The following is a 21401-nucleotide window of genomic DNA, read 5'->3' as shown; positions in this document are numbered from 1 at the left end:
GGAGCTCCTAACTACCAATAAGCCCACCCTCTTCGACTGCCTGGACCTTGAAAGCCGAGAATCATCCTCTGAAACAGGGCAGGCAGCTGCATCTGGCTCAGCCAGAGACAGTGCCTGAAACCTGTTTGTCAGACGCACCGGGTGGGCTTTCTGATCAGCCTCCGGGGACGTCTTTCGCTGCCTGTCACGCCTTGGAACAACCTCCCAATCAACCACAGACGAGGGCTCAGCCCCACTGTGGGCAGCAACTGGGGCAACCACAGCGGCAGACCGATCTGGGGACAGACCGGACGAGGTTGACATCCCCATGATACCAAAGTCCGGCTCCCCACAATGGTGCCCATTGGCAACAGCCTCAAGCTGCGCGACCATAGACAGCGCCGCTTGCAGCTGTGAGCGAAGGGATGCCAACTCAGCCCTCATCTGAGCACAGCAATCACAGTTCCTGTCCATTCTAATCGATGTTGAACAACAGTTACTGAAACACAAGTCCGTGCCTGGATAACGCAAAGAATGTATGAACGAACCTGTGCAAATGCCTAACGACTGCGCTACAATCTGCCTGAATTTATGATTACAGTAACTAAAACTCGAAATTACATCTCCTACACGAAACTCACACGCAATTTAAGTAAGAATCTACGAAGTAAACACTAAAGCGCGATGCTACAACTCTCAAATACTATAATATGCCCGAAATTTATGAATTAAACAATGCAAGTACCCAAAAACATGCAAAGAAATTAAGAATTAAACTACGTAACAAATAAGTAAGCTAAGAGTATGCGATTTGCTGCTGACAGCTGCTTATCCAACGGCGGCAGGGGGAAGTAATAGTTAATCTTGTTACATGCCTCTGTGTCACAGTGCTATAACAGATGATGTGGAACTATGATATGTGATTGGTATTTTGTAGAGTTCTCAGTCATTATTCACTGTAGTATTTACATCATTACTGACATCCTGCTTTCGCTGTATGTAATTCTGTATGATTTTCATCCAGTACACATGACATAAATTTTAATTGTTTCCTAAAGAGCAGCCACTGAAAATACATGGTGTAAATAGCATTCAATTTGGTAAATTTTGCTGATAATGTGTGAAATGCCATATTCATTTGAATAATGAACAAAAAGTCCTCTTGTTTATGGGTTTACAGCTGGAAGATTATTTGCATCTATTTATTATCTGAGCCTAATTTAGAAATGTCGTCGCACTCATATATAAAGTTCGTATGTGGGAGTACGACCACCCGATAAAGCATGCCATAGTGCCTTTGAAATCAGAGTGGATTATGTGACAGGAATAGAAGAGAAAGTATGCCAAATAAATACTACACAATGGCTGATAGCAAAATCAGAGACAATAGAACTGATTTGGATGCATTCTGACACTCACTCTTCCCAATCGATAAGAATCTCTGTAAAGTTGGATGATACTCATGAGAAAGGAATAGGGAGAGCTGTCATATACACACAGAAGTTAGCAAGCAGTTATAATTCACAGAATGTTTCCTTCTTTCAGTCCATTGAAGATCCATTGGGAATATTGTGGTCCACTGATTTTATCAAGGAGGATCCTGAATTAAATTTGGAAATGAGTGTAACTGAGAATATTGTAAGTATTTACGTGTCTGATATATTGCCTGTAGTCAAGTAATAAGTCTTTTGTTAAGTTTGTAGAGGAAAAGATGCATTGCAGTGAAATTGACAGATTGTCAGTTTTTTGGAACTTGTTGTTCATAATTGTAGAGTATTCTTGTACTTCTGCACTTGACTTTCATTTCACCTGTTATGTGCTGACTGTTTTAAATAGAAATAGAAATGGAAGGGGATTGGTGACTGGTATAATCTTGTTTTATGTAGCCCTTGTTCGTATCAACTATATTGTACAGGATTATTACAAATGATTGAAGCGATTTCACAGCTCTACAATAACTTTATTATTTGAGATATTTTCACAATGCTTTGCACACACATACAAAAACTCAAAAAGTTTTTTTAGGCATTCACAAATGTTCGATATGTACCCCTTTAGTGATTCGGCAGACATCAAGCCAATAATCAAGTTTCTCCCACACTCGGTGCAGCATGTCCCCATCAATGAGTTCAAAAGCATCGTTGATGCTTTAAACTGTGCATATCATCGTCGAATGGAGTTAGCAGTTGGTGGATCTTTGTTGAACTTCGTCCTATAGTGTCGTTGCACTGTTATGACAGACTGATGTGAGTGCATTTCAAGCACGACATACGCTTTCTCGGCTCCTGTCGCATTTGTCTCACTACGCTCGCGAGCGCTCTGGCAGCAGAAACCTGAAGTGCGGCCTCAGCCGAACAAAACTTTATGAGTTTTTCTACGTATCTGTAGTGTGTCGTGACCATATGTCAATGAATGGAGCTACAGTGAATTTATGAAATCGCTTCAATCATTTGTAATAGCCCTGTATAATGGCTGTGTGCGATGGTCGCAAAATTCACATTTAGGTAAAGTGTAAGTTCTAATAGTGTAGGTCATTTGAGAAATATTCCTCGTTTCAATAACTTCTGATAAATGCAGTTCAAAAATCATTGGCTGATGTTATCTTTTGTGTGAATATTATTCTTACATTTGACCTAAAAATTTTTTGAGTTATGAAAAAGAGAGATAAAATTTGTGTGCTGTAGATCAGCACTGATACTTTGGCCACAACCTGTATATATTGTGGCAGCTTCTGTGGTGCCTGTTGTATTAGTTATAAAAGTTTCAGTAATAGAATAACTCTGTACATGGCTTTTGGTGAACGATAGTACATAGATGAAGCCATGTATGACCTTGTCATTAGAGTCCTGGCAGATCTAAAGAAGAAAGATAAATTTTTTAAATATGATTTATGACCTTGGTAAGGTAAAGAGATGTTCAAATTGATAAATATGTCACAGGAATGAAATTAGACAATGATTGGGGAACATTAAACATACAATTGCAGAAGTTTAGGTACTGGCTCACTCTTGATCTCATTGTTCATAAACAAACTTGTTGCAGTTGCAAAGCATTCTTCAGGCACAACATGTTGGCTTCTTCAACACAGAAATGTGTGGTGATACAAGCACACAGGTCAAGGAACCAAACGATCATGCTACAGACAGCTCACATTATGTAAAGGAGTGTAGCTGATTCACAGCTAACAGGCCAAGAATTTGACACAGAGACTCATGTTATGCCATTTTAAACAAATTAAAGGGATGCATTGGCATCACAAGTAGACAGGACAGTAAGTGAAACAGTAGTACTGTTGTTCCACAAGAAGGGTTTTACAGAAATGAGAATGCCACATGTAGTAGTCAGGGATGTGCAAATGAGGAGCTAGGCCAAAACAACAAACTGTACAGTGTCCTAAGGCATACCTGTAGTTGTCAAAGTGGCTGGATTGTAGTTGGTGACCACTTACCGTGAAAATACAAAAGGCCATACTGGCCTTCGTATTCAGTCAGAGAGATCACAGGCCAAACAAGATGTCTCCATGTCACCAGGGCCAGAGGTTCAGGGATAGTGTCCACTGCATGGAGTGATGCTCCCATAGCAAGTGTGTAGAACAGTGTGTTTCTGGTTGTGTGGTCTGGAAAACCATGTCATGTGCTTGGCACTGAAATCACTGATGTGTACCCCCCCCCTCCCCCCACTTGTTGCTTTGAAAATATGTAACTTAGATTAAATAGTGGTAGAGTGGTAGAGACATGAGCAAATCTACAAAGAGGATGTGTGACGATAACAGTGATCCTGAGTGGCACATGCAGTTTTGCAGTGAACATCTGTCAGCTAGTGACATGCAGTGTTTGTGGTCTCAGGAGCATAAAATGCTAGGGCTTAATGATGCAGAAAAATTGGGCTGACCATTTTGATACTGGCACATGGCCAGCAATATTCTGTACTAATTGTGGAATTGGGAACTTTTTTAGGTAATTACATGAGGAGCTAGAGCAAGCTAGCAAGATAGCAAAGTAATACTTTGCTGGAGAAGCAATTAAGTGATAGGCTGCCACATCTGTCATTGGTAGGTTCAAACAGTACGTAGGTGTTATGGAGATGCTTCAGGAACTCAAATGAGAACTTCCAGAAGGAAGGTGATGTTCTTTGGATGAACACTATGGAGAAAATTTAGAGAATTGCCATTTGAATTCTGATTGCTGAACAATTTTGTTGTTTCCAACATACATTGCACATAAGGACTATGATGATAAAATTTGAGAAATCGGGGCTGATATGGAGGCACATAGACAGTCTTTTTCCCTTATATTTTTGAGTGGAATGGGAACGAAAATGACCAGCAGGGTTATGGTGTACCCTTCCCAATGCGCCATTAGCTGGATAGCGGAGTATCGATGTATGTGGAGATACTAGGTAAAATAAGTAGCTGACTAATGTAGTAGGAGCAACAGTGATATTTTTCATAGTAGTAAATGTACATTAACATACATACAAAATAATCCATTAGCAGTTTCCATAATTTGCAGTGTCAGTAGATTAGCACTAGTCACAAACAGCTGGTTGTCAGTATACTTCAGAGGTAAATTTCCCGTGGGAGCTTCTGCCTTAAGATTTGCAGACTGGTTCATTCCAATTCCACCCACATCTTTGTTTATGGAATGCAATGTGTAAATCAAGGAATGAACAGATGAATAACATTCACATCCCATATCTAGCCAGAGCAGAGGTTACAGTGTTGAAAGCAAATTTAATTTTATGGAAACATTTCTGAAATGTTCAATAAGACGCAACCCATCAAGACAAATCATCATATTTTACTGAAAGAAACTATACCTGTATAAGCAATTCTTCAGGATGTTTAAAATCATCAGATTTCACAAAGCTATAATATTGTAATAAATAAAGGCACAGAATTGGTGTCAGATTTTTACTGCTATATATGCCTGAAAATCTTTTATTTACAAAGGAACCATATGATCTTCCCATTGCTTACAATTAATTTATGTGCACATTTGATATTAAGGTGGTTTTCACAGCTGTGTTTAGGATCAGGTTCATCATTTACTGATCACAAAAATCAATATTCTTTTAAACACATTTAAGCAGCCATGTGATAGACTTGATCCATGCATTTGCAAGCGTGTCAGTTTAGGAAACTCACTGCTGTTGGCATGTAGTATCATAGTTCATCCAATGATGTTGGAAGAGGAGGCACATACATGGAGCCTTTCACAAACTCCCGCCAGTAAATAAGATAGCATACTGTGAGATGAAGCAAATTTCCAGCTCAGGTCTGCAGCACCTTTAACTGATCAATCCCTCAGGCAGCTAACTGTTCAGAAGTGCTCTTTTGTGCAGGTTCCAATGCAGTGGTACACAATTCATATGAACAATTATATTTCTGATAATTTTCCATCTCTTCTGTTTTTGGTCGATCTATGTTTTTTTCTAATATTGTCAACTTTCTTCAGTTTGTTACAGAATTCCCTTCTCTTCAGATTCAGTTCAGTGCCAATCCCACTAAACTGTTCATCACATCCCATAATTTGAATAATAAATCATGATCACTACCAACAAACTTCTTCCCCCATATTGCATGGCACATTACCCTTATTAATGTTGCAGCTACCAGTTCAAGTCTTACCCTAGAGGACTCATTTTATAACATATAATGTAATTAGAAACAACCTGCTACTGGAAGTAGTAGACATTACTGTACACACACTAAATGATACATACTGCATACAATTCCTTGATGTCTGCTTGGGTTTCAATAAAATGGGGTCAAGAAAATGGTAAACTTCTCAAGTTGATCCCCTCAGCATTGCTCACCTTGAGGCAATTATGATAACATCTCTTGGAGTTTTGACTTGTTTTTGGAAATATCTTCTGGGACATCCAACTGCAAATAAATAAAATTTTTGTTACTTAATGTAAAAGCCAATAGGGAGTTCCATAGTGACATGTAGGTGCAATATCCCCTAGGTCAGTGTAGAGGTTTATGTGAGGAGTTCAGTTGTCAACATCACATCATTCATACTACAAGCTTGTATAGGATAAATACTAATTTGTTTATAGCTGCCATGTCCTATAAGATTATACTGTAGGGTAGTACTGAGTGAAAGCATGCTAGGAAGCATTTTTGCAAGTTGACACTCTCAAAGAACACTCATTAATTGCAAGGCAGAGAGATATGAGCTTTTTGGTTAGCTCATTCTTGTGCTGGTGCTTCCTTAATTTAATATCCATCCAAATGCCCAAGAACTTAACTCATAAATCCTCATCCAGTGCCTGTAATTGATATCTCCTTGTATCTGTAAGTTATTTGGACTTGTTTGGAGTTGCATTATGTGTGCTTATGTAAGTCTAAAGGTTGAATTTTTATTCTGTTGCCCGTAAACCAGTTGATCCATTATTCTTCTGGCTGTTTTTAGTATGAGTGTGTTTGCTGGTTATCAGTGTGCTTGTCATTGGCAAGCATTGCAGATTTTGAAGAAGGCATCTCCAATGGTTATAGCACAACATATATGTCCCTGTGGGACATTGTATGTATTGTTTCCCCATTGTGTATTCAGTTTTCCTCCCAAGGCATCATTTATTACTACAACCCAGTTTTTTGTTGCTAAGCTAAGATTCAGTTCTTGTAAGTGTGATTCTTTTAACACCATAACACTGTAGTTTCCTGACTAAAGGGAGATGAAGGTCGTAATGTGATGCCAATAAGGTTTCTCCACTTCTACTGCATATTTCAGTCATGCTGTAAAGTCAGCACAATATTTTAGTTATTAGATTGTTGCAATCATAACAAGAAGAGCTCCTCCTTCTATCAGCAGATGATTCTTGTGACTGATTTGACCATTCATCTGATGAAACTGATGTCTGGTCAAGTATACACTTCCTGACTGAATCTGATGTATCTAATTTCAATGGTCACCTCCCCCCTCCCCCTCCCCCAGTTTTTTCAGCTACTGTTAAGAAATTATTGTTTTCATGGCCTGATATTATCTCAGTTTTTCCTAAATATTAGGCTGGTACATAAGTTGATAGCACTTTCATTTTGCATGTTAGTATTTCCTGTTGCTGAGGGTTTATTTGTCAATTGTCATTTTTTATTTGTAGTTCACTGTAACTCTTTGAGTCTACATATTGTCAGTTTGTCATTTGAATATAGTAAGTGGAACTGTGGCCACTAGATAGTGGAGTGCCAAGTGGAGAAATAGGAGCATTGTTGGGTTCTATATAGGTGTAAAAGCAATGGAGGCAGCCAGAAACATTTGCATCCTGTTTGTATTTAATACCATTGGACAGAGCTATTCAAGAAAATTATTTTTTCATTCTAGGGAGAATTGTTGTGCCATTAGTGACTTACCTTCGAGGTTTGATGGAGATAATTTAAATGCATTAATTCAAAATGATCCATGTCACTGTGCTTGAGAACTGTCAAATCCGATGAACTGTAATCATTTCATGACCTTCTGATATTTGTGTGCAATGGATAAGGCTCAAAAATAGGGTGTGTGGATACCACGTGCACTAAACCAAAATCACAAAAATGGATGGCCATGTGCGCATTCTTACTTGCCTTCAATCAGTTGTATATGAACAACACCAATCATTTCTGCCCTGTATCATTATGCTGATCAGAAATAGTGGCTTTGTGCTAAAATAAGGAAAAGAAAGGAATGGTTGAGCCCAAACAAAGCATCAACAAAAAGCATCCACAAAAGATAATGTAAATTCTGTGTGGTTTACTATGAATTGCATCCTTGAGATGTAACCACTGATTACTACTGACATTTACTGTCAACAGCTGAGACTGGTTGCAGATGCTGTACATGAACAATGACCAGGAAGACACTACTCAAAGAAAACGCCTGCCCACAATCTGCTAGACTGACAAAAAACAGTACACAGGAGTTGGGGTTTGGTCATTGCACACCCACCTTATTCAACTGATCTTGCACACTCAGATTTTCTCCTTTTCTGCTCTCAATCAAACAGCCTTCAAGGAACTTCCTTTCCAGATGAAAATGCGCTCAGAGCCTTGCTTAATGAGTTCTTCACCTTAAAACCAGGTGACTTCTACAGTTACAGAATGAAAGTCATCACAGCATTCAGAGACTGTTGTAAATAGTGAAGGAGAATAATTTGTTGATTATTTAAGTTTCTCTTATTTGTATCTGTTATATATTCAAATTAGGAAATATGCCATGAACCATATACCAACTAAGTGATAGCTGCAAAAGGGTACATATGCCTTATCTTTCTTCATTTTACTGGTAAACTGTGTTTCCTTTCATCTCTGTCTAACCAGTATGTATAATGTTTAAAATAATACTTGGTCTGTTAAGCCCAGTGTCTCAATAGAGATGTTAGTATTATACGTATCTTTTGCAACACAGTTAACTCAATAGATGTGTGTTAAGTCTTCAATTATGAATCATATTGTCTTTAGTTGTCAAGTTTATAAAGAATTTAATATTTTCTCAAAATAATTATGATCCCCCAGTAAGGTTATGGCTGAGTAAATGACAGAAGATTCTTAATTTCTTGTCACAAAATGATGTGCTCTGTTGAGAGGTTAATGTAACATATGCACGGTTGTTTCTCAGGACATTTTAGTAGTAGTATCAGGGTCAACTCTGTTGTGACAGTTTTATCCAACATAAAAGCTAATTACTCTTATTCTGTGGTATTCGTTTAAATAATTTTAATAAACAACGCAAAGGGTTCATTGAAATATTATCAAAAAACGAGCATAGCTTCTAATAGTAATTACATATGAAAAAAATTCAATGAAGAATTGTCAGAATCTGTAAATTAGTTATTAAATTTGTTTACTTCTGTGTAGAAATGATTGAAGCACTAAATGTCCACAAATTGATGTTGGATGTTGGAAATAATTCTAATTTGTTGTATAATCAGTAGGCCTGGTAGTTGCAGTGGATAAAGATACAATTACTTCTTAATGGAATACAACAGTATACTTACTCATTAATGGTCAGTTGAATCAAAAGTAGAATTCAGCTGAGGAAACAGTGATTCCAAGTTTCCTCTTGGACAATCACACACAAGAAAAATGAGTTTCATTAATTGTTATAGTAACATTTCCTTTTCTAAATGATTGATGTGTTCACACAGTTGGCTGTGTGGAATTAAAGGTAGCTCCTGAAAGAATTTTTTACAATTATATTTAAATCAGAAATAGTTTGAATTGCACCCTTCCTTTAAAATACAAATACTTATGGAATGGGTTACATTAGGCATGCAGTAATTGTATCTAAAACTTGTAATCTTGAAGATGAAAGTAAAAAACTAATTGCATTTTGGACACCATAGATTCTATACATGGCTCGCACAAATAGCATCATTCATAGTGCAATTTTGGATACTCTAAGGAACTAAAACTATACATAAATCATATGAGTTAAACACACAAGTCTTTCAGTTTTTCATTATATTACATTTTCTTCTTAAAAGATTCATATTGCAACACAGTCGTATGTCCCAATTCTAAACACGTAAGAAATATCTGTTGCTTTTTAATTAATCATTGGTTGATTTATTAATGTTCAGATTTGTTCAGTTCTAACAAAAAGTGCTGTCACTTTTGTGTTGTTGTTGCTGTGGTCTTCAGTCCCGAGACTGGTTTGATGCAGTTCTCCATGCTACTCTATCCTGTGCAAGCTTCTTCATCTCCCAGTACCTACTGCAACCTACATCCTTCTGAATCTGCTTAGTGTATTCATCTCTTGGTCTCCCCCTACGAATTTTACCCTCCACGCTGCCCTCCAATACTAAATTGGTGATCCCTTGATGCCTCAGAACATTTCCTACCAACCGATCACTTCTTCTGGTCAAGTTGTGCCACAAACTTCTCCCCAATCCTATTCAATACTTCCTCATTAGTTACATGATCTACCCATCTAATCTTCAGCATTCTTCTGTAGCACCACATTTTGAAAGCTTCTGTTCTCTTCTTGTCCAAACTATTTACCGTCCATGTTTCACTTCCATACACGGCTACACTTCATACAAATACTTTCAGAAATGACTTCCTGACACTTAAATCTATACTCGATGTTAACAAATTTCTCTTCTTCAGAAATGCTTTCCTTGCCATTGCCAGTCTACATTTTATATCCTCTCTACTTTGACCATCATCAGTTATTTTGCTCCCCAAATAGCAAAACTCCTTTACTACTTTAAGTGTCTCATTTCCTAATCTAATACCCTCAATGTCACCCGAATTAATTCAACTACATTCCATTATCCTCGTTTTGCTTTTGTTGATGTTCATCTTATATCCTCCCTTCAAGACACCATCCATTCCGTTCAACTGCTCTTCCAAGTCCTTTGCTGTCTCTGACAGAATTATAATGTCATCGGCGAACCTCAAAGTTTTTATTTCTTCTCCATGGATTTTAATACCTACTCCGAATTTTTCTTTTGTTTCCTTTACTGCTTGCTCAATATACAGATTGAATAACATTGGGGAGAGGCTATACTCCCTTCCCAACCACTGCTTCCCTTTCATGTCCCTCGATTCTTGTAACTGCCATCTGGTTTCTGTACAAATTGTAAATAGCCTTTCGCTCCCTCTATTTTACCCCTGCCACCTTCAGAATTTGAAAGAGAGTATTCCAGTCAACATTGTCAAAAGCTTTCTCTAAGTCTACAAATGCTAGAAACGTAGGTTTGCCTTTCCTTAATCTTTCTTCTAAGATAAGTCGTAAGGTCAGTATTGCCTCACGTGTTCCAGTATTTCTACGGAATCCAAACTGATCTTCCCCGAGGTCGGCTTCTACTAGTTTTTCCATTCGTCTGTAAAGAATTTGTGTTAGTATTTTGCAGCTGTGGCTTATTAAACTGATTGTTCGGTAATTTTCACATCTGTCAACACCTGCTTTCTTTGGGATTGGAATTATTATATTCTTCTTGAAGTCTGAGGGTATTTCACCTGTTTCATACATCTTGCTCACCAGATGGTAGAGCTTTGTCAGGACTGGCTCTCCCAAGGCCGTCAGTAGTTCCAATGGAATGTTGTCTACTCCTGGGGCCTTGTTTCGACTCAGGTCTTTCAGTGCTCTGTCAAACTCTTCACGCAGTATCGTATCTCCCATGTCATCTTCGTGTACATCCTCTTCCATTTCCATAATATTGTCCTCCAGTACATCACCCTTGTATAAACCCTTTCGCCTTTTCTGCTTTCCCTTCTTTGCTTAGAACTGGGTTTCCATCTGAGCTCTTGATATTCATACAAGTGGCTCTCTTTTCTCCAAAGGTCTCTTTAATTTTCCTGTAGGCAGTATCTATCTTACCCATAGTGTGATAAGCCTCTACATCCTTACATTTGTCCTCTAGCCATCCCTGCTTAGCCATTTTGCACTTCCTGTCGATCTCATTTTTGAGATGTTTGTATTCCTTTTTGCCTGCTTCATTTACTGCATTTTTATATTTTCTCCTTTCATCAATTAAATTCAATATTTCTTCTGTTACCCAAGGATTTCTACTAGCCCTCGTCTTTTTACCTACTTGATCCTCTGCTGCCTTCACTACTTCATCCCTCAAAGCTACCCACTCTTCTTCTACTGTATTTCTTTCCCCCATTCCTGTCAATTGTTCCCTTATGCTCTCCCTGAAACTCTGTACAACCTCTGGTTCTTTCAGTTTATCCAGGTCCCATCTCCTTAAATTCCCACCTTTTTGCAGTTTCTTCAGTTTTAATCTACAGGTCATAACCAATAGATTGTGGTCAGTCCACATCTGCCCCTGGAAATGTCTTACAATTTAAAACCTGGTTCCTAAATCTCTGTCTTACCATTATATAATCTGATACCTTTTAGTATCTCCAGGGTTCTTCCATGTATACAACCTTCTATCATGATTCTTAAACCAAGTGTTAGCTATGATTAAGTTGTGCTCTGTGCAAAATTCTACCATGTGGCTTCCTCTTTCATTTCGTAGCCCCAATCCATATTCACCTACTACGTTTCCTTCGCTCCCTTTTCCTACACTCGAATTCCAGTCCCCATGACTATTAAATTTTCGTCTCCCTTCACTATCTGAATAATTTCTTTTATTTCATCATACATTTCTTCAATTTCTTCGTCATCTGCAGAGCTAGTTGGCATATAAACTTGTACTACTGTAGTAGGCGTGGGCTTCGTATCTATCTTGGCCACAATAATTCGTTCACTATGCTGTTTATAGTAGCTTACCCGCATTCCTATTTTCCTATTCATTATTAAACTTACTCCTGCATTACCCCTATTTGACTTTGTATTTATAACCCTGTAGTCACCTGACCAGAAGTCTTGTTCCTCCTGCCACCGAACTTCACTAATTCCCACTATATCTAACTTTAACCTATCCATTTCCCTTTTTAAATTTTCTAACCTACCTGCCCGATTAAGGGATCTGACATTCCACGCTCCGATCCGTAGAACGCCAGTTTTATTTCTCCTGATAACGACGTCCTCCTGAGTAGTCCCCGCCCGGAGATCCGAATGGGGGACTATTTTACCTCCGGATTATTTTACCCAAGAGGACGCCATCATCATTTTCAGAGATGCCATAGATATTGTTTTATACCCCTCTTATTTAAAATTTCTACAGTGACAAACAATCCAGGATTTGTCAGATCAACATGCACATCTTTGCCAGCATCTGTTGCAATTGTCTTCATCTGCAGCGTTTGATCCCCGCAAGAACCACTTTCCACCGGAACACTGAGCATCCTTAGATATGAGAAGTAGTTTGGTTTTTTCAACCTTCAGGGTTGTTGGGTCAACAGTATTATGATAGCATAAGGTAAAAAATAATAATAATTTTGAATATGAGCAAAAAGTTTGACCTGAATGTAATGTATGCTCTCTGTTGTCCAGAAACCATCTTCCAGTACCATAAAACATGGTTTTTCCTTGAATCTGAGTTTGTGCACATTCATAAAAATCAGCCAGCATACCATTTTCTGTGTTTTATCTGGTTCCACACTCCTCACCTCATTGTACCACCAATAGCATCTGTCATAACTTCACCATTATATGCAGTAATGAATAGTGGTCCATTTCCACTTAAAATACTTTCGAACACAAACTGGGTATCGTGTAGTTGTTTTCAAATAGGTAGGTACAGCCATCTCAAAAAATTGTCAAAATTTTTGGAGACATGAGATCATCATCTTTAAATCAGCTATTATTTATGTGACAACACAGCAACAGAAACTGTAGAAACTGTGTCATGTGTTAGATCTCATTGGTGATGGTGGCATGATAAAGTATTTCTGCAGCATTCAAGCGCAACATGTGAAGACTGTACATGTGCATGTGATGAATGAGCACTTCGACTTTTGTCTTCATTAATCAAAGAAACATTATCTGCAAAGTCTGTCTGTAAAGTTCCAGATTTGAGACATCGATTTTGCACATATCCCTAATTCAACAGATTGTGAGTTTTTCATGAAGCAGTGAAATGTTAAATATAAAATTTGCTTATCAATTTCTGATACATCATCAGTGATGGTACCATTAACTACTTCATATTTTTGTTGCCTGTCAACATCAATCAATTTTTGCCATTTTACTTCTTTGTCAGTGAACTTTATTATTTAATGTGAAGTGAAGTTTAGGAGTTACAGCTTTTACACTTTTTACACGAGTTCATAGTATACATGAATTAACAGTAAACCACATGTTCCAGTAACTCCTTACCTCAAGAAAAAACGCTCTTGCCAGTGCATTCACCAGATAGTTGGCATGCTACCTACGTACATACATCGAGGTGTATTCAAAACCAACAAAATATGTAATGAATGAAAGTATCTTTTATTTGCCCCATTTCTTTGTCTGCATAACATTGTTTATAAGCTCCCTGAGGTGAAAATACTATGTAGTGTTTTCGCAGCACTTTGTGCATCTTAGTCTTTGGATCTTTAAATAATTAAGTATCCCATCTGTCAGGTGCTTGACAGATTCTCATCTTTGTTGTAAAAAAATTAAACTGTTTGCTTCTGTTTTTCTGAAACATTGTTATTCAGTTTGTGTAGTTAATGTTTCCTTTAACATTATGGAAGTTGTTGCACGTTAACAATTAATTTGTTTGTTACTGCATATTTCCATGTTGGGCTTGTGGATGTAACTATCTTTTTACCGATTTTCCTGATGTTTATGCAGATTAGTATGAACCTAAATAGGGTTCTGATTGTTACACTCCAGTGACAAGAGTGGTTTTGCATTTACTTTCTTTGTACATACACTTCACAACTCTTTCTTCCTCTTTTCCTTTATTTTAAAACTAGACATTTGCTCTCTTTCCTTTCTTCTGAAGTCTTGTAACATTTTCTGATATTTTTCTTTGCATTGAATCAGTTGTAATTGATTTGAATATAGTTTTGCAAAATCTCTCTCTCTCTCTCTCTCTCTCTCTCTCTCTCTCTCTCTCTCTCTCTCAAACTTACTATCCATTATCTTTAACAAAAAACTAGTATTAATAATGGTTAACAATGGACCAGCCTTCATATACTGATGTATTACTCTGTAACTTATTCAGCAAATGAAGCTTTTATTGTTTCATCCACAAAATAATTCCCCCATAAATTCTTTTCTTTACAGTACATTTAAAAAAAATTGTTTAGGTTGAAGTTAACTAACAAAAAATGCAAACTTTGTTCATGGCCTACCTTCTGTGTAGTAAGAATCATTGACATTAAATTCTTCTTTGGATATCACAACTTAATCAGTATTTTTAGTTGCAAATCTGGCAGCAAACATGAAGAATTTAAACTTAAAATGCCTGCAACACTGTAGCCAAACTAAATGTATTTTGTAACTTCGTGTATGCAGTTTAAATCAGCACACAGGAAGCGTCATAATGATCAGTAAGTTAGGTATGGTATGTTATGACAGAGTCTTCATATCATTGTAACCTCTACTTGTAACTTTAAAAAAATAGATGTGAGAAATTATTTACATTTTTCCTCCCCAGACAGGAAAATAGATACTACAGCTAAACCATGGTGCAAAAAACAAAGATAAGGTTCAGAAAATTATATTTTACTCTTGTGCTTACATTTTTGAATTGCTCAAAACTACAAATTGGTCAGACAAAATGGTTGGCCACGACTTAACTTCAGGAGGTGAAATAGCTAGTACTGACAATGCACGCATACAAAAGTACAAGCAACTTCACTAGTTCTGGGAATGATTAGTTCCTTCATCTGGAAAGAGGAAGGTTAGAAAAGGAGGACAGGTGACTGAGACCCAAAGAGTGTCACTCACAAGGAAACATCGTCAGTTAGGCCTTATATTTTAGAGAGAACAAAAGCGCCCCATATTTTATGGAGTAAGACACACTTTTATCTTCAAAAAATTTCCTACAACATTCAGGTGTGTCTTTTACTCAAAATGTAAAAATGTCCATTATTTGATGGAAAATTCCTGCCCGGCTTAAAAAAACAGGCCATATATTCAATGCTGTTGGGAACCTATCTCTATCTGGTAACACTGGATTCAACTGGCAGCAGCAGTGCACCGAAGCGATGAACTTGAATTGTGGAGTTTCACAAGCTCGCTAACATTGTCCCCTTCCTGCCCTGCCATCACAAACCCAGAACACTGTCTAGCCTATGATGTGTCAGTGCGTTCTACAGTGCCAGTGAACTTGAACTGAAAGTCATTTGTATTATCGGTAACAGAAGGGTATTTCCTTTAGTAGTTTCCTAATGGAAAAAGAGAGGTTTCATATGATGTGGGCTATAAATTGAAGGTAATAGCATATGCAGAACAATACGGAACAGAGCTCCACCAGAAAGAGCCATTCGTGATTGGCTTGCTAGTAAGGAAGAACTGAAAATAATGAGGAAGACTGTATGTGTAAATTGAGGACTGAATACAAAATGGCCAAAACTACTCTGTTATCCAAAATTAAAGCAACAAACGCCACCACTCCTGTCCTGCGTTTAATTCACGACACAGTCCTACATACTGTCAACCAGATGTCTGTATGATCATGTTCGGCACGGAAGGTGGCATTCCGGTCAACTGACAACTATGCCAATGATGTCAGGGCATGTATGAAATGAGGTAGTGTTTGTTGGGTAACCCCACATCCACAATCACCGTGTACACAGTTACAGACATTGCAGTATGACACAGAGAAAATGCCTACCAGACTCTGTAGTAGAGGGCCGTAGGAAGAAAGGAAGCAGGACAGTAAAAAATTAATGTGGGTTGATGGATTTGTGTGTATTGTTCCAGTGTTTCTTGGATGGGGCGACAGCTCATTGAGACTGAAACTGTATCCCAAAGTCCAGGGCAGGGCCGACCATGTGTGACTTCTGAAGAGAGGACTGTTATTTGGCTGTAAGGTCACAACAGACTGCCTTTGTACTGCAGATTAATTGGCTTATAAGCCTGCAGCATCCGCTGGACGTGTTGTATCAAGGTAAACTATGTGCAGTTGGCTTTGGCAGAGTGGCCTTCATTGTTGGAGACCTGCTGTATGTCTAGCTCTGACACATCTTCACAGAAGTCAGCATCTAGAGTGAACAGACAGCTTGCTTGTGACTCAGGGCAGGCTGCCCTGTCTTGCATTCATTTTTGGTGGACCCCATGCTGCATTCCAGGATGTCACTCTGTGTGTCACTGGCATGTGGCATAGGCTGTGATAGTGGGACAATAATCATGTAGTATACAAACTGCTGAGTACTTCGGCACTCCAGTTTGTTTCTTTAGGGTTTAAGGCATGTGTTATAAATAGAATTCTGGTGGCAAGTGATGAAAAGCTTCTGTCTTTCCACTAGCATGATGCAGCAGTGGCTGTTGCTATACTATGCAGAGCTGGCTTTGCTTTGCAAAGCAAGTTGGCCATGTTTTGCTTCGCAGTGCATAACACCCTCACCCGTCTGCAGCTGGCTCTGTTTCAACTCTTTTTTTGCTGTGGCATATTCTTTTACCATTGATGGTCGATACACTACATTGACCTTTTTATCAAGACTGTCTCTCGGGTTGACCAAACTATACTACCCATTACATCAGAGTTACTGGCAACCATTATTTCCAGCCTTATTTTCCCTCTTTAAGTATCATTCTAACAATTAGTTACCTGGACCCTTTCACTGAATCCTACACATTTCCATAGGGCCCCTTGCCCTGCACCTTAACTGGAACACCATGGTACTAATTTCATTACTATGCTTCTTGCACAGTCATTTCTTACACTCTACTCCCCACTTAAAAGCGTAAATAAATCAATTATTCTTAATATTATATCACTGTGCATTCTGCTTCATTCTGCTGCTTTTATGATTCAATTATCCAATGAGGTGGAATCTGAACTATGGCTGGGTCCAAACTTGGTGGTGTTCGTTGTTTTTTGTGTACCAGAACAACACCAGGCTCAGCAGGATGAGTGCTGCTGTGGTGGTTAGTATGACAATAGTCAGTGTTGTCTCTTTCCAGTGCTGATTTTCACAATATGAATTTACACGCTGCATTAAGGTTTCCAGGGAGATTGGTCCCTCCTGCTGATTCAGAAGTGTTTTTGTAGATCGCATTAGTTCTGGCTCCAGAGTTTGATAGAAGTTTCTCAGATTTGTGGCATGTGGCACTTCATGGGCTCCTCTGGCCAGTACAAATGTGGCTGGGAAATACTCAAGTGAATTATCCCTACAGCCACGGTGGACAGGCAGAAAGTAGGTGCCATTATGTTGAATGCTGTTCCATTTAATAAGAAAGCATTCACCTTTCATTCTACCCTCCTTGATGTACCCCTCCATTTCTTGCAACAACTAGCTGCTACTACCATGTTCTCAAAGCTAGGGTACAATCCATGTGCCTTGACCTGCTGAAAGTACGATTCTGGCTGGACCACTTTTTAATTGCATTTTCTTTCCTACTTTGTCCCATTAGCAATTTCACTGCACAGGAATCCTGCCCCACTCATATTACCATACGTGGACAGACTATGATTTTATCTCAGTAGCATTTTTGTAACTTTGCTTCCTCCATTTCTACATATCTTCCTTTGTCTTTTGCAGTTAATAACAGTCGTAGAGTTTTTACTCTTACAAATTTCTTTACTATTCCCCATGTGACGAGTTATGCACGAATTATGTAGCACTCATGATGTGCTTGTTTCCCTGCTGCTGTTACAGAAATGGAAATGGAAACTTTTCTTCCATCAGTTCTCACTGATGCTGCAGCTGCTCCAAATGAAAGGGCAAGTCTTTGTGCTCAGGTTCTGAAACAGTCATCTTCAGTAACAGTTCCTTCTGTACTTTCCTTGGACCCTTTAAATACTGCCCTTCTTGCAACAAATTTACCCCTAGCTGAAACACTATCTTCTATGGACTGCAACCATTTTAGTAGCTACTTTCCTATTCAAGACCTCTACTTGGGTTTCTAGTTCCCTGATATTCTGAATTATATGTAATACTGCTGCTTTTCTACTTCAGCTATCTGCATTTCCATGCTTCTTCTCAGTTTTATATATAAGTTCAAAATCTTATTCGCTTAGCCTTACTGTTAATCGTGTCAACCTATTGGGAAGGATTCTTTAACCCCAACAACCATTTTAATGCCACATGATCTGTTATTACTCTAAATGTTCTACTGTACAGATAAAATTTGAAATATGTGAGTCTGCAAATAAGGTTAGCATCCCAATCTCCATTGTGGAATAATTTCATTCTTCAGAATTCAGCTCCCTTGAGCATAAGCTACTGAGTGTTCTGCACATTCCACCTCTTCTGATGAGACACAGCCTGTTGCATGGTTATCATGCATCACATAATAAAACAAATTCGCTATTAAAATCAGGAAACGGCACAATTGGACTCAATTTTAAAGCTTCTTTTAATTCCTCAAAAGCGTGCTGGCACTGTTCTGACCATACAAACTTGGTACCATTCTTTTATTAATTGTGTAACCTTCTGGCAATATCGGCATATCCTTTTATCAACCACTGGTAATAGTTCACAAGTCGAGAATGACTGCAACTCTTTTACAGATTAAGGTACAGGAAATTCCCATACAGCTCTAATTAATCTTGGGTCTGTCTTAACTACATCTTGTGGCGGTATGCTATCTAACCCATTGCAAAACACATTTTTCTGAACTCCGTGTTCACTTCACTGCTTTTAACCTTAGGAATAGTTCCCTTAATCGCTGCATATGCTATTTGATATCCCTTCCATAGACAATTATTTCACCAAGATACACAGAGCTTTGCCATGGTTTCAGATTTCTGGGTATTGCGTCCAGCCACCTCTGAAATGTTACAGGTGAATTTTTAATGAGGATGGCATCTGTATGATTAGGTAGTTGTCCCAGGGTGCCTGAAATTCTGTTTTGTGTCAGTCCTGTGGTGCAGCCTCTATCTGGTGATACTCACTCTTCAAATCCATTGTTAAAAATATTGGCATAGCTCTAAATTATCCATAATTTCTGTGGTGTTTGGGAAAGAGTAGGCATCCATTATGGTTTTCACATTTAGGTGTCTGTAATCAAACCAAAACCTAAATTTTTTGCACAACTATTCCTGCCCATTGTCGACGTTACATTCCTCAATTATTCCAACTTTCAGCTGTTGATCGATTAATAACTCCAAAAGTGGGTGCAAGTACCTAGCTATTCCATATGGTTTGTGGTAGATTGAAGATTTATTTCCTATAGGTATGTAGTGTTGTGTAATAAGCATACCTGATAATGGTCCTTTTGGAAAAAATAAATCACTGAATTCCAGTAGTAGTTCTGTCATCTGTTTCCTATTACTTCCCTCTAGATGCTTCACTTTTGGTCCTCATACAGCTTCAGTGATGTTCTCCATGGCTGTCTCCCCCACATGTCCCATCCTTCTTCCTCCAAGATATTAGCTATTAACAAATGGTTTGTTAATCATATGCCCTATGTGCTGAATTGGTACATAGAAACAGATATGTGCATGATATGTCTGTTAAATGAACAACCCACCTGATCTAATACTTCATTCTCTTCTAATGGTTCCATCACACACAAAATTCGTACTGGCAAGCTAGACTCAAAAATGACACAAAGTAATTTCCAGGACCCTTAGATACATAATCATGCGAATAAAGTCTTTCTATGGGTGTTCATGGTTTAATTGATTCACCTTTCACAGTACTCTCCTTGCCGCATCTCTACCTTGACTTGACCTAACTGAACCATTTTTCTGCCACGTTCCACCCTGTGTAGCTGGAAGTTGATTATGGCACAATGCTGATAAAAGAAATCTAATCCCAAAATCATATCATAGCCCTCAATTTAGTGTGCCACAATCTCTAATTATTGTTTCAATTAAGCCATATCCAGGTGGATGCCTAAGTCCACTGTCCTAATGGTGTGATGTCTTTATTCCCACTCCTTGCAGTCTGTACTGTGGAGGGTCCAATTGCTTACATTCCACCAGATCACTACTGGTGACCGAAACATGTTCTCCTGTGTCCCATAATATCATGGAATCCTTTTTCCCTACTATTCTTCTTATCGCACCCACTTCTGCATACAGTTTTGTAGCATCTAGTCTTACTAAGAAGACTATAGGTGGACCAGGGGTCCCAGCTAGTGTTCAATACCTTACTTCTCCCTGCTCCTCTACTTTTAAAACTGTTACTTATTCACATCACCGTGAGGCTGGGGACACTTTTTCATTACATGGCCTGTTTGCCCAAACTTGAAATGTTTTATGTTAGCTGCAAACACTGTCCATTTGCCCTGGATTCCAGTCGACAAATTGATCTCCTCACACACTGTAGTTAACTGCACTGCTGTGCGCAAATCTTTTGGACACCCTGTCCACACACATTCTGACATTTCTGCATGCAGCCCACTTAAAAAAGAATTGAAGACCCTCTGCTCTGCTTCTTGCAAAATGTCATTGACCTCAGCATCCTACCCTAATGCATTAATTTTCCTCATCCTATCTGCAAATTCTTTCACAGTTTTTGTATTTTTATTAATTATTGCTGCTAGTTGTTCCCTGTAGTGTTTGGCAATATTTTTCTCCATATATCTTTGAATTAACCCTTCTTTAAATTCTTGGAATGTTGTGGCTCCCTTCAGAGCTCCTGTATACCCTAAATATGTTTATATTTTCCCTGTTAGTCTCTTTGGAAGAGTAAATAATACTTCATTAGACCAACCTTGAATCTGAGCCAGATATCGAAGGGGAAGACCTGCACATTGTTGTTTTTTTTTTTTATCAGGGGTAAGGAGCAATTAAACAATTAAACTTTAATCTGACAAATTTACACTCTGTTGAATGATTGTGATTGTGTCAAGCGACTAAGTTCTTTATTATCTCCTGGTAATTGTGCTACCTTCTGTAACAAAATGCATTCTGCTTCTGCTTCTGCTTCGTCCTTGACAACACTCACTTCGAGAACTAACATTCACAAGACAAGAAGACAAAATACATTA

General features: G+C 38.3%; 1 protein-coding gene across 10 annotated transcripts in view; it reads left to right on the top strand.

Annotated features, from left to right (window-relative positions):
- The window catches only part of LOC126159801 (zinc finger protein 728-like), a 226872-nt gene that overhangs the window by 22437 nt on the left and 183034 nt on the right, over positions 1 to 21401 (top strand). For all 10 annotated transcript variants that reach the window (XM_049916587.1, XM_049916585.1, XM_049916586.1 and 7 more), the window contains one exon: positions 1525 to 1617. In XM_049916587.1, coding sequence (XP_049772544.1) covers positions 1525 to 1617 — 93 coding nt within the window. The remainder of the gene's footprint in view (positions 1 to 1524; positions 1618 to 21401) is intronic.

This window comes from Schistocerca cancellata, unplaced genomic scaffold, assembly GCF_023864275.1.
Source record: "Schistocerca cancellata isolate TAMUIC-IGC-003103 unplaced genomic scaffold, iqSchCanc2.1 HiC_scaffold_1147, whole genome shotgun sequence".
Classification (NCBI taxonomy): Eukaryota; Metazoa; Arthropoda; class Insecta; order Orthoptera; family Acrididae; genus Schistocerca; species Schistocerca cancellata.
Note: the sequence above shows the minus strand (reverse complement) of the source record. Positions and strands in the feature narration are given on the sequence as shown.